Raw genomic sequence first — 13,615 nt, 5'->3', positions numbered from 1 at the left:
TTTACCTCTGGAATATCTAATTAATTCATAGTATGGGGTTATGTTAATGTTAAAGCTGTACTGGAATAAGGTGATAAACGTCTTGCACCACTTATAATTGAGAAATCTGTGAAAAATATGAATTATTAATGATCTTATATGTTGTATCGTTGATTACAAGGCCAAAACACTTGACGGTGCACAACTGAAGCCATGTCCGTAACATCCACTGGTGGCCACTAACACCTGCTAACACCTACAGGTAGTTTGTAACTTAAATTGTGCAGAAGACCTTCAAATGTACAAGGGTTTTTCAATATCTTGTCCTATATTCTAAATACCCTCATACCCTGTGAAAAAAAACCTGTATCCCTTAAAAATGCTACTAGTACCCTCACCTGTTATCTGTCCTCCATACACAGTATTCCTCCCACCGTGGGACCACTAATTCCCTGAGACCACTCCTCATTATACCCTCTGTGTCCCATACCTCCTACAACTCATAACCACATGCTCCACTGATTCCTTTTCCTGACAATCCTAAACCAAGCCTGTCCCGTGTTTCCCTACCATTCTAAGTGTTTTGTTAAAGGTCCAGTGTGTAAGATTTAGGTGAAAGGAATCTATTAAAATTCTATTAAACAAGACTTGTTAGGCTTTAAATGTGAAATAAGGCATTTTCAGATTTTTTTTTTTATACTTCCATTTAACGTTGGCAAAATTCATCCTGAGGGCAGACTTTGTGGACTAGCTTTTTAACAAGGACAAGCTGGAGAGAAGTTACCTTTTCTGATACCACACATTTTGTTTGTTGGTAGAAGGCAGTCAGGTCCTCTTCTGCAGTAAATTATGAAATAAAAGCTCAAAGGCCAAACATTGAACGTGTATATGTTTAATATAGATAGCAGCAAGTTTACAAAAATGTATTTGCAAGAAAAAAAAAAGTCCCAACAAAAGCCAAATATATAGAAAGATTGTTTTCTCCCCAGGGTGATTATCAGACGATTGTTCACATTGTTAGAAACAAAAAGACTAAATTTCCCCCCTCGTTATTTCCAGGACTAAAAGAAGCTGTTTACTGGTAAAGTGGTTCTCTTGTGTTAAGAGTGAACAGACTTTAAAGATATTACAAAAAATGTGGAAGAGGCACATTTTTGGAAAATTCTAATGTCAGACTAAGTCGGGATAAATTACAGTGAATATTGCTTTGCAGAATGTGTAATTAGAAGACACACAAAACCATCATGCATTGATGTTATTGGTCAGAATAAGAATCCTGGTATCTCCAAGGCCCTGAGAGAAATCATAAAGACTAGGAACCACTACACCAATAAACAACAGGCCTGGATATAACACAAACCACCACATTTACCGTACTAGCAACAATGTAATAAAAAAGAAAATTAGTGACCCTTGAATCAAAAAAAGAGAAAGAGAAATTTACATTTCAACTGACTAAAAGATTTCTAAATCGGTTTCAGGCGGCACTTAAAGCATCAGAAAACATTTCAACAAGCAACATAAATAATAGAAAGAACATCTATTTTGGTTTCTCAGGAGAGGCCATATATAGAAAAATATATATTCAAAAACTAACAGATCTACATTTACAGTATATTAGCTGCATAGCAGTTTCAGAGAAAAAGTTTGTCTGCATCTACGTCGTGTAACATAAATGCAATGGATACTTCAGTACAAACAAATTAGATGCATGACAGGAATTGCACAACACATGTATCAACCACAACCACACTTATCTGGTCACTGTTGTTGAGCATTTAAAGCACACTTAAAGTCTTATGGCTTAAAACATTCTAGTTAATGAGGACTAATCGACACCGGACTACAGGGGCCAACGGCATGTTAAACAGACAACGGTAAAACATCTGGTCGATACTACGACATCTCCTCAAGGCACATGTACAGCTTATATTCGTGTCTAAAGTGACATTTTAGGGGGAAAAAAAATACCTGTGATAGCAAATTCAGTTTGTTGATATTAAATGAACTGGTAATGTTAATAGCAAGCCACGTCTTGTTCTATTGCAGGAAAACAGAGAGTTAGTTTGTAGCGTCTTGGAAAAAGTGAGAACCTTTATCAACAATCCTGCTCTTTTACATACAATTAGTAAAGACTGTATGAAGAGTAACACTCTTGTATTTCTGATCTAGGAGTTACATTGTAAATAAACAAACGAGGAAACTGCAATTACAAAAAAGTAATTACCTCCCCAGTGTGTGTACAAAAGAACATTCTGGATCTCAAGTGAGGTATCTACAGCCACACTTTATAATCACAATCAGAATTATAGTCATCGTAAAAATACTGAAATTTGTTGGTCCTATTTTTAAGATTTCTTTAAAAAACTGGAAGTTCTGTGCAATTTTTCTCTGCTTTTAACTTCGTGGTTGAAAGAGAAATGAAGGGCCAATTAAAAGTCTCGAACAAACATATGATATGTTCATTAACGTGTAACTGTGCACAGGAATGTATATTATTGTGGGGGCTCATCAGTACATTCAGAACTACGATTACGGGAAACAATTTAGATAATAACCAACACACAAATAAATTAGATTCTCCAAAACGAGGAACAGGTACTACAAAAAAAAGAAAACTCTGTAAAACAAATAAAATCATAAATATTCAACACTGGAGATCTCAATTCTTCTGCTTCACAAGTTGAAGAAAGCCAATCACAGATAGCTCTTTTCTCCAAAGTCAGGTTTCCTTCAGGAGTAGGGTCCCTTTAAAAAACACCGTCTAACTGCTCAAACCAACACACTGTAGTTCCACAAATCACATTAGTCAAGTTTACATCATATCTGTCACAAAAAACAACAAACTGATTGAAAAGTGTATAAAATGTAACTGTGTTTATGAGTTTCTGACAAACTCTACAGAGAAAATGAGACAAGGCATTAAACTAGAGCCCATTCGGTCGTCAGTAGAGACCAGCCCCTTGTTCATGCACACACGTACAGTAAAACCACATATAACACAACAACACAATAAACAAAGAAAGGTGTGACGTCAATGAAATCTGTATCTTTAGGAGGGAAAAGAATAGGCTGTCTATGATTTTCTTAAAAGTTTAATTGCAAGTAGGAAAAAATAAAAGTAAATAAAAGCTCACGAGCCATAAAACTGGCCTGTCATCAGGATTCATGCAAAGCAAGATTGGAGTCAAACTTTGGTCCTGAGGCCACAGGCCAACATTAGATCTGCAGACGAGTTTCCAATTAAAGGAAAGCATAGAAAAAGGGCTCTGTTACTGCATGTTAATACATCGATCCAGGTGAGAAATATAATGTACAGTTGTAGCCGACAAACGACTGCTTCTCCTCAACATTCAGCTGAATCCATCACTTGAATAAAACGGGTAAAAAGGCTCTTCTCTAGCTTGTTTAAGAATACTACTCCAGTTCATGCGTGCCTGACGCAAAATGACACTACAACACAAAACGATCCTACCCTTATGACAAAAATATTATATTAATATACTATATTACATTCTACTCTCTCTCAACTGTAGATGCATGTATTTAAATAAGAGTCATTAAAATAAAAATGTCTTGAACCACATCTTTCCTCATTTGTCCAGATTTCTAAGCATCTTAAAATAAATAATGCACTAAGTTTTGGGAATGAAAAGTAGTAGTTGTAACATGGCTGGAAATTAGATGTTGTATTTAACTGTATTATGTGAAATGTATGTCTTCAAACTGTATGATAACATCTCAAAACTAAATTCGAGTGGAAATATGTTTGTTGAGTTTGCCCGACTACTTGAGCGTTGCTATGCAAACACATGGGAAATGTATCTTCTTCACTGTAAACAATGAGGAAGAGGCGGCTGAGATAAAAAAGAAGGAAAGCCACCTCTCGTGGGACTGTAGTGTACCCTGGATGAGTTAAGTCGTCACAGCATCGTAAAGTGCTGAATATACATGTAAAAAACAATCATATCAGCCATTATTTGTTACATTTCTACCACTACACTTTCTTAAAAGAGTTATTTCTTCCGAATGTATTCAAAGGAGACTAAGCTGTAAAAAGTATCAAACTGACACAGTTTGGTTTTGATGAATACAGACTAAATGTTAGCCTGTTCATTTATACTACATTACAAAGTGCTATCTGTACACTGTGGTGACGGCGAAATATCTAATATAGAAAGATATGCTTTAGAGCTGCTGATGATCACGTTACTGACCACTACTTGCTCTATGACAAATATTCTTTTTTTTATTACTGTACCAAACAGGCCTAAAATTTATTGGTCGGGTTTTTTTTGTTTTTAAAGATCTTTACTTAGACACAGACTGAGTGCCGTTTCTGTCTTTATCACATCATCAATGAAAACCTACGTCACTTTATAGCCTTTCAGAAACAGCTACAGTGAACTCATTCATATCATCAGCTATCTGCTGCAACACTGAAATAACAAGCATCCACATACATGACAGACACGTTTGTGGCTACACATCACATAAGACAGAAGGAAATGTTTCTATTCGTTTCTATAGCCTGCAATTTTCTACTTCTCAGTTACCTTCCTCCACTCTTCCCCTCTCACCTTCTCTCGCTTCACTTGCCGCACTGTTAATAATTCCAAACCCTGTCAACAGTGACTATACCTTCGACATCTATGATGTATTCAACCTTTCATACCACAGTCCTTCCAAACACTCCTACCGTACCACGCGCTACACCCTCCATGCAACAACTACAACAAAACTACGAAAGAAGTATTAAAGGGAACACTATTCATGCAAACCACCAAACACTTTGGAGAACACTTTAGAAAACACCACGACAACCAAACAACACGACTCACAATCTACTTACGGATATCAACAAAAATTCACAAGATATATGAGCGAAAATTTGGGCTAAATTTCCCCTCCCTCATCATCATCTTCATCGTCATCAGAAAGTTATGACAAATTTTCTCACAGTTCTCATCTACAGTCCACCTCAGTTTTCACATGCATGATTTAACATTAGGTAGTCAGTCAGTCAGTCTTTAAGGTTATTAAGAGATATTCGCCTCTCTTGGTCAAACTGCTCGGCCAAGAAAGTCCAACACAAATTTCTAGTTCACTATCTTGATATTAATTTCTCCAGTTTGCTTTTAGGCAACGTATTCTGCCATAGTTTTAATAAGAGCCCGGCTCAGCACGGCCGGCAGCACTTTACAATGTTGAACTCACCTTCACAGTTTTTTTCCTAATGAAGACTCAAATATATGTGAGTAGGCTAGAAAAACATTTGGTGACGCACATCATGCTCAGTTTGTAAAAACAAATTCATATACATTTAACTGTCTAATTTTCCATACATAATATTAGTAAAAGAATGAAGTACAGAGGTTAATATGAACGACTTAAGCTGCTGCCGGACTCCTGCAGGCTGACCAGCAGGTCGTCGATCTTCTCCATGTTCTGCGAGGCGGACATGCTGTTCTGCACAGTCCCAGACTGAGACAGGGACTGATTGAGCAGAGACTGGATACGAGCATCACTCTCTCTTTGGTTCTGACCAGACTGGCTGATGGCTATGATCTGATCCGACAGTGTGTTTCCAGGAGTGTTCATCAACTGGCCACATCCTGTGAGGAAGCAGAAACAGTTGGGTGAGACAAAGTGAGTTAACGACCTCGAAAAAAAGAAATATTTAGCTTTTATATGCAAAGTTGCCTCAACAGAAAGTTTAATAAGACAAATCATGGATCACGTATGTTTAGTAATTTGTTTGGACAATAAATTGGGTATAAATTGTCCCTCTAAAGTACTATTGTTGATTTTATTTCATTCTTGCCACATTTATCGACGAGTTAACCTGGCTTTTTAAAAAGGTATAAAAAATTATTTACTTTGAAGATAAATAATTGTTTATAAACAATATGGAAATATACAGCAATAAGAAGGTAAGTAAGAAAGAAAGAAAATTATTTGACAAATAAATTGGTACAATTAAATATGATATTAATAAAATAAATAAAACAAAAACTGAAAAAGAAAATTAAAATGAATTTGTGTCATTATTTCTATGTAATAACAGTTTTAGCTTCTATGTGTCACATGACTCTCGTTAAAACTAGATTTTTGGCCACTTGGGGGCAGCAGAAACAAGCTGAGAAACCAACACTGACATCAACTTTACAGCTGATGTGGCCAACATCTTAGCAAACAGTCGTCTATTTACACATTAAGCAGAAACAGAGCACTGACAGTGTAACTCTGGAGTCATGCCTCTGACCAGCTGACGAATCTTAGTCCAAAATTCACTCTCTCTTTCAGTTCTGCTTTGGTCTTTGTCAACTCCTGAGAAAAATATCTGGCTCTTTCACTGCTAAATCCTCTGCAGCCCAAACTGTTTCTGTTTGCTTTTAGTGTACAGTGGGATTTCAGAGATTAGATTTTTTTGTTGAAAACAGCTGTCTGCAGCATCTGGAAACAATGCTGATGAGAGAAGAGAGAAAACCAAAACAGAGCTAAGAGGAATTGCAGAGTGGACTTAGAATTCTCTGTAGCGACACCTTTCATGTACAAATTATCAAATTGTTCATCTGTTACGGGAGTTATCAGGAATTCAAACTGTCTCTCACTCATTCTTAAAGTTGATTTAACATTTCTGAGCTTGTTTACGTTTCTGTCATCTCATCAGTTTTAACTGCGTACACCCAGGTAATTGATTCCTTACCGTTCTGAATCCCAAAGAGGAACAGGCCAGGTTGTTGAGGCTGGCTGGGCTGATTGATGCCCCCACTCACGGCCGTCTGAAAGAGCGGTCCTGGCTGTTGAACAGGGGAGGGGGTGGTCGTCTGAAGGTTCGCCACGCCGTTCTGTGGAGCAAACATGGCTGACTGTGCGAGCTCTTGAGCCAGTCCTCCCTGCAGAGAGGCCATGTTGGACTGAGGCATGAAGAGGCCCACAGGCGGCTCCTGCCGGCTGTTTGAGCTGCCACCCAGCTGCATCGGCTGCTGCTCCTGAAACATGACTTGTTGTCTTGGATGGGTGGGGTTCCCCAAGGCCATTGGCTCAGAGCGATCCTGCTGGTTTACAGTCACCAGATTGGATTGTGAAAACAGCAGAGAGGAGTTTTGGGGCTCTTGAGAAACCAGACTGCTGCTGGTCAGAGGAGGCATCTGGCCCTGGCTGTTGAACAGGAGGCTGGAGGCCTGGTCTGGGGTGGACAGAGTGTTGTTGCAGAACAGGAGGCCAGTCTGTTGCTGCTGCTGCTGGCCTGGAGAGAGTGTGTTTGCAGGTGGATGTGGAGAGATGTTCTGGAATAAGGGAGCTTGCTGGGTTGGCTGTGTGTGGGTCTGAGGCTGGGAGGGCGGCTGCTGCTCCATGGGACTCCTCTGCTGGATTGGGGAGAGCTGGGTCTGAGCCTGAAATACTGATTGTGGTTCAGGGGTAGGGGACTGTAGGGCACTGAGGAAGACCAGCTGCTGCTGCTTCTGTTGTTGCTGCTGTTGTTGAGAGTTGCTGGTTGTGAGCTGAGTGGGCAGGGAGGACTGGGGGAGGAAAAGTCCAGGGGTTGCGGGCTGTTGCTCTGGGGACTGCAGTACTGTCATGGTGTTTTGAAAGAGAGCAGCCTGGACCTGCTCCTGAGAAGCCTTCTGAAATAGAGCCCCCTGTGGATCTTGTGTTTCAGCCAGAGAGCTGGGGTTGTGGAACATGGGTGGCGAAGGGTGAGATGGTGTTTGCTGGAGGAAGTTGGTCTGAATAGAAAGTAGGTTGTTTGCCTGTTGAAAGAGAGCTGCTTGTTGCTGCTGCTGTTGCTGCTGCTGCTGTTGCTGGAAGAGAGATCCCGGGTTTGGCACCACTCCTTGTGATGTGCCCTGCTGTTCCGAGTTCTTGCCCTGGGTGGCGTCCTGAAACATGCCACACTGCATCTGAATCTGTGACTGAAACAGATGCTGCTGTAAATTCTCCAGCACCTGTTGCTGCTGCTGCATTTGTTGGTGTTGTTGCTGCTGGATTTGCTGTTTTTGGATCTGCTGTTGGTGCTGCATGTGCTGCTGCTGCTGTTGCTGTTTGGCCATGGAGTTGTCAGACTGAAGAGGTAAGTTACAGAACCCTTTGGCTTTAAGTTGTCTCACTGCCTCTTCAAGCTGGGCCACCTCATCTGGAGGGAACAGTGGCAGCTGCTGCTGTTGCTGCTGCTGCTGCTGCTGGGGAATAGGTTCTCCACACAGCCTCCCCACACCTCCAGAGGCACTGCCTGGTCTCTCCTGGCCGAGGCCCTCTCTAGGCTCCAGGAGGAACTGCTGGGAACCCTGCTGGAGCAGAGAGTCTGTCGGCACAGGAAATGAGCTGGTGGGAGCAATGTCCTGCTTCTGGATGGTGCTCAGGGGCTCAGTGTTGGTAAAAACAGAAGCCTGAGCTTTGTCAGGGTCAGATGCAGCCTGAGACAAGTTGTTGGAGAAGGGTCTGTTTTTATTTAGATGTCCTGCAGTCATGTCTGGGTTCTGCTGGGTTTGACACAGATCACCAGTCTGCTGACAACACAAAACAGAGGGTAAAAGGTGTGTTTTGTTTTTTCTTAGAGAACACACCACTACTGTGACATTTAAAACCTATATCCACAAGGACCCTTTCTTAAGGATATATATGATGGTAATTCAATTTTTCTAAAAGTTTAATTTGAAATATCAAATCACATCCAAAACAGTTCCATTGTTTTCACTATGTAAAAGTTGAGGCCTTTATTCAGGTAACAAATCAATACATCACCTTATATACGCCAGAAGATTGGAGGTTGCTGGTCACTTCCATCGGAGTGACTTCTTCTCTTTTCACTAAAGGCAACATCGAGGGCATCAGAGCACCATCCAGAACTGTGGGAGCAAGAGCGGGGAACATATTCATATGTTGAATACCACAGTAAAACTTATTGTCAATATGTTCTGATTGAAAAATGTCTCTGCAGCTGTGAGTTAACAAGGTGATATAGTGTAGACACTGTACAGTTTACATTCTGTGCAGTTTTCAAGGAAATAAACAGCTTTCAAATGCAAGCAAAGCCTGATGGGCGACTCCAAATCTCCGTCCACTTGTATACATATGTTTCTGAAATACACACTAGTAAAGTAAACAATCGTGATTGTTTATATTAGTTTACAAAGGAAAAATAACCTTTAATTTGTTCCTCAAAAGAACAAGTCTTCACTGGAGAAGGCATCTCTTTCTTCACAGGAACATCATGTAGTGCTGGAAGAGCAAAAGTAAACAGATTTCATAGAGTCAACAATAAAAAGAAAATCTATGTAAACCATCAGAAATATAATTTCATCTCATTCATGTCATTAAGCAAGATGTACATATAATGACCTTGTAATCAGGTTTTATTCTATTTAACAAAGTGGTCATATCATCAATAGACTGATGAATAAAGAGAAGCGTATATGTACAGTAGATGAAGTGAAATGGAGTCGAACAAACCTGGATCTGGAGTGTAAGTAAAAGGCTGAACGTCATGCGATCTCCCAGCATTCGTCACCACATAGACTCCCACATACACTGCAGAGGTGACGGCTTGATTCTGGTACGGAGGAACCTTCACTATCAAGTGATTCTTGGAGATGAGCAAACAAAAAAGTAAAGTCAGCCACCGAGAACAATTTCAACAGTATAACAGCAGTAGGTCTATGTGCACGTATCTAATCTGAGTCAAAGGGGCAGTAGATTAGAAAACAGAGATTGAATATAAAATTACAATGAGTTTCTGAGCAGGTCATCTCTATGATAATGGATTATGTTCTAACAGCACATCAGGAGCATGGAGATCACGACACTCGTTCTCCTATTCGTCAACACTAGAGGCAGCAGAGGAATGAGCTATCAACAGCGATCAACTTAAATGGTGCAGGATTTAAAAAACACGATGATATTTGAGTAAGAAGCATAGTTGTGTATAGTTGTGTGGGGCATGTTCACCCCCCCCCACACAAATTCACAGTGTGCCTCCAATAAAAACAAAAGATTTATATCAATTCATCTACTCCTGAGCGTTTTGTTCACAAGGGCAAAGGTTTAAAACTGGACTGCTGAGACATTCAAGTCCACACTGAGAGAGTGTAATTAGGTCAGAACACAATGAGACTACTCAAACCTTTCAACCAGCAGCTATTTAAGGTGATTACGTGATTACAAGGCCCATACAAATCCGAAGTGGCTGCTTCTATCAACTCAGCTCATTAGCATTAATCATTTGGTACAAAAACAAATCAGATTTTACCTGGTGAAACAGCTCCATGTCGATTTCAGCCTCAGCCTTCCACGAGTTCTCATCTGGACAGAAGAACAAGTTTCAGGTTGACCAGGGTAACAAACACAAAAATAAAAAATGTGTGAACCTATAAATGCAGATGGATAAAAAAAACATTTGGAAAGACTCACCTGAAACATTCTCGTGAAATATGACTTTGGTGTCTTTGAGAAAGTTTTTGCCGATGATGAAGACTTCTTCTCCGCCCCTCACTGAACAACTGTGCAGTGATTTTTTCAAGATTTCAGGCACCCCTGCAGGTTGTGCTGTAAACCAAGCAAATACAGAGTTGGTTGGAAATCGAAAAAGTGGAGAGAGAACAAAGATCTTTACGTGACTTTATGTGTCAGATATCAAGGCTACTTTGTTTTTTGAAGCACCAGATCAATATTAAATGCTTTTTACAGGTTTTAAAGTTTAAAGATTAGAACAGTACACTAGGTTCTTTTTTGCTCCCATTGAGCAGGTGTCTGTCTATCTGTCAACTGTGGAAGTTACAGTCACAAAATGTTATGTTAGGTATGTACTGAAGCTGAGTTAAAAATGAACTCCATGTTCAAAAATGGGTGTGGTCCAACGAAATAAGTACACGTCGACCGGCGTCGCACCTGGTGTGAACCCATCGGAATCTAGTTTCAAAGTTTTACCTTATGTTTAATATTCATATTTAATGCAGATAGATTAATAGATTTTTTATATCTTATCATAATATGTATCGTAGACAAAACAATGTTGACCCCAAAGCACTAAGAACATTTTTTATAAATTCATTTTATATTTGGGTATTTAGTTGAAGCTTTTTAAGGTTTCACAGCGTTTCTAAACACGATTCAATGATTTTTGCTGAACTCTCTCTCATCAGTGCAAATATAAATATATGAAGTATTCAATCTGTCATTAACTTTTAAAATGCTGAAAAGATATTCTTGGACCATGGATTCTGCAAAGATTTCATTTTTTTCTGGATTAAAATGATTAAAACCCAAAATGTTCCCTAACCCTTAATGTCTTGTTACTATTTGTTACTTATAAAGCAAACACTACCACCACTGCAGTTTGAGACCTTTGCTTCTGGTCGGAAAAGCACTTTTTTAAATAAATGATTATTGATATTTTTGTGGTCAAAAGAGCTTTGAATATGCTGACCACAGACTGTATATAAAGATTGATAGACATAAAGATTAACATGTATATCTTTGTATACAGTCTATGATCCTGACAATCAAATAACTTTTGCTCTGATACATTCCACCAACCTTTTTCAGTTCTCTGCAGCAACACCCACACTCACACACTCACATGCCAAGGGGTATTACTTTTTAGATTTGTGGAAAGATATCTCCCTGGCTAGCACGCTGGCTCCGTGTAAACAATAGAAGTCCACACACCTCTATTGTTTTGTCCTTTCCTTCGCTTTCTCCCCTGTCTCTCCCAATTCCACTTACACAGAAACTTTCTTATAGCCTTAAGCGTCTTTCCTGTTTATGAAACCAACCACACCCTCATACTGTACGTATTATTAAATAACACCTGAGTCTGAAGGAATCTTTACAGATTGTCTCCGAATGCGACATCAAAAGACAACAACGGTCTCCTGACCCTGGGCTACACTAAACTTTAGAAACAGGGCCTCTCCTTTTAAAAGAGAAGAAAATGGCTCAGTTTACAGTATAAATTGTGATTATTAAGTAAGTAGGTCACAGGTCAGTTTGTTTAACCCATTTTAAACTTTCATTAAGATAAATAAAACATTAGAATTTGTGCAAAAATGAACTAAACTTATTTCTTGGTGATTGAAACAATGTATCAACTAATGTAATAACCGTTAACACAGAGATAAATACAATGAGGAGGCTGACATACTACACAGGATTGGAGACGAGGGAGTCTGGAGTGTGAGCACTGATCCGTCTGAACGGGGGATGTTGACCCGGAACACCAGGCGAGCGCGTGTGCTCTTCTTCTTGGACCCAGCGACGCCAATACGAGCCTCGACATCAGCGTTACGGAGCTTCAGGATCCCGACACAGTCCACCCTGCACAGAGAAGCAACGTAAAACAACTTCATTTGCCAAAATCCCTTTACAACACTTACACACTGCATCTTACTATGTGTCATCATAGCTGCTTTCAGACAAGCACTGAACTCCAGATACTCTCCTGAAATTATCCAGAGTGGCTGTATGTGAGAACTTCAATGTTCGTGTCAGTTCCTCTGGACACATGGGCTCAATCTGACCTTCTCCTGAGTTTTTACCAAGGGGCTAGAAGGAAAAAACTCCAGAGAATGTCCGAGAGAGCCTGTGTGAGGAAAAGGGAGGATATTGTCCAGAATAACAACACAATAAATAGATCAGGATGAAAAAAACCACAGACGAAGATGCCAACTTGGAAAGACGATAGAGTAAGAGAGCTTAAGACAATAAAGCCGATGACAGTGTCGATGTGCTTTGTTCTTCAGGAAAAGTCTGGAATGCATGTTAATGTCTGAAAACAGCTTGTGTTAACTGGCGATTAACAAAATGTTCATATATTTACAGTATCTACCTCACAGCTCACAGGGGTCCTTTACACAATCATTTTATTAAGTAATTGAAAAATCTGTGAAGTATAACACATGCAGTCAAAGCAACACTTGTATTGCCTTTGTTTTATGTGGTTTAACATAAATTATCAAACAATCTAGCCGATCTCTTTCTCAAGAACAGTACATACGCTAGTGTCATGTTGGTGCTTGGATCAAGGGACACCTCAATGACAGTTGTGCCGTCAATGTCCACCTCCTTGCAGGCTGTGGTGTTGCGGCCGGTCACCCTGCACGCTTGGTAAAACCCATGAGGCTTCACACGCCCGGTATCGTTGCCCACAAACACTTGTAAAATCACTGGCTCGTTCACACCCTCCAGCTGTGAGAGTGAAAAAAGACAAGGGATTAAAAATGCTTCGGCTAAATGAGAATACATCTGAATCTTTTATGTTCTGTAGGACATCAGTGTGATGGTAACTTTTTTCTGCAAAACTTAAAAACCAGAAATGCATCTGCTTATTTTCAAAATGGGTCAGAGGGATCAGATAATTTTTTCTCCTGTCTTGTCCTAACACTCTGTCCTGTCGCAGCTGTAAACTTGTTCCTGTGTCTCTTCACCTTTCTCTTGTTTTGCGGATGTTAACTAAGTGTACTTCCGTACCTGTCCAGCAGATGCCCTCATGAGCATCTTTAATGGCATCTTGTCATCAACCAATCAAGCCTAGTGTGTTCTGCCCATTTACAAAACCTTCCTCTATGAGTCGTAGCTTGTTTATAAGCCCGTTTTGATTACACTTTATTGTGCAATCTACTGATATTTTTGTATC

General features: G+C 39.8%; 1 protein-coding gene across 3 annotated transcripts in view; it reads right to left on the bottom strand.

Annotated features, from left to right (window-relative positions):
* Positions 1 to 855: 855 nt before the first annotated feature.
* Positions 856 to 13,615, bottom strand: part of nfat5b (nuclear factor of activated T cells 5b) — a 33,103-nt gene continuing 20,343 nt past the window's right edge. For 2 of the 3 annotated variants that reach the window (XM_034576788.1, XM_034576796.1), the window contains exons 5-13: positions 12,977 to 13,167; positions 12,125 to 12,297; positions 10,393 to 10,527; positions 10,232 to 10,284; positions 9,436 to 9,568; positions 9,130 to 9,204; positions 8,728 to 8,831; positions 6,689 to 8,489; positions 856 to 5,594 (exon numbers count right to left, since the gene is read on the bottom strand). In XM_034576788.1, the coding sequence (XP_034432679.1) occupies positions 5,356 to 5,594; positions 6,689 to 8,489; positions 8,728 to 8,831; positions 9,130 to 9,204; positions 9,436 to 9,568; positions 10,232 to 10,284; positions 10,393 to 10,527; positions 12,125 to 12,297; positions 12,977 to 13,167 (2,904 nt within the window). In that variant the 3' untranslated portion in view covers positions 856 to 5,355. The remainder of the gene's footprint in view (positions 5,595 to 6,688; positions 8,490 to 8,727; positions 8,832 to 9,129; positions 9,205 to 9,435; positions 9,569 to 10,231; positions 10,285 to 10,392; positions 10,528 to 12,124; positions 12,298 to 12,976; positions 13,168 to 13,615) is intronic. The other variant, XM_034576804.1, reaches the window with a different exon arrangement.

This window comes from Hippoglossus hippoglossus, chromosome 3 (genome assembly GCF_009819705.1).
Source record: "Hippoglossus hippoglossus isolate fHipHip1 chromosome 3, fHipHip1.pri, whole genome shotgun sequence".
NCBI lineage: Eukaryota > Metazoa > Chordata > Actinopteri > Pleuronectiformes > Pleuronectidae > Hippoglossus > Hippoglossus hippoglossus.
Note: the sequence above shows the minus strand (reverse complement) of the source record. Positions and strands in the feature narration are given on the sequence as shown.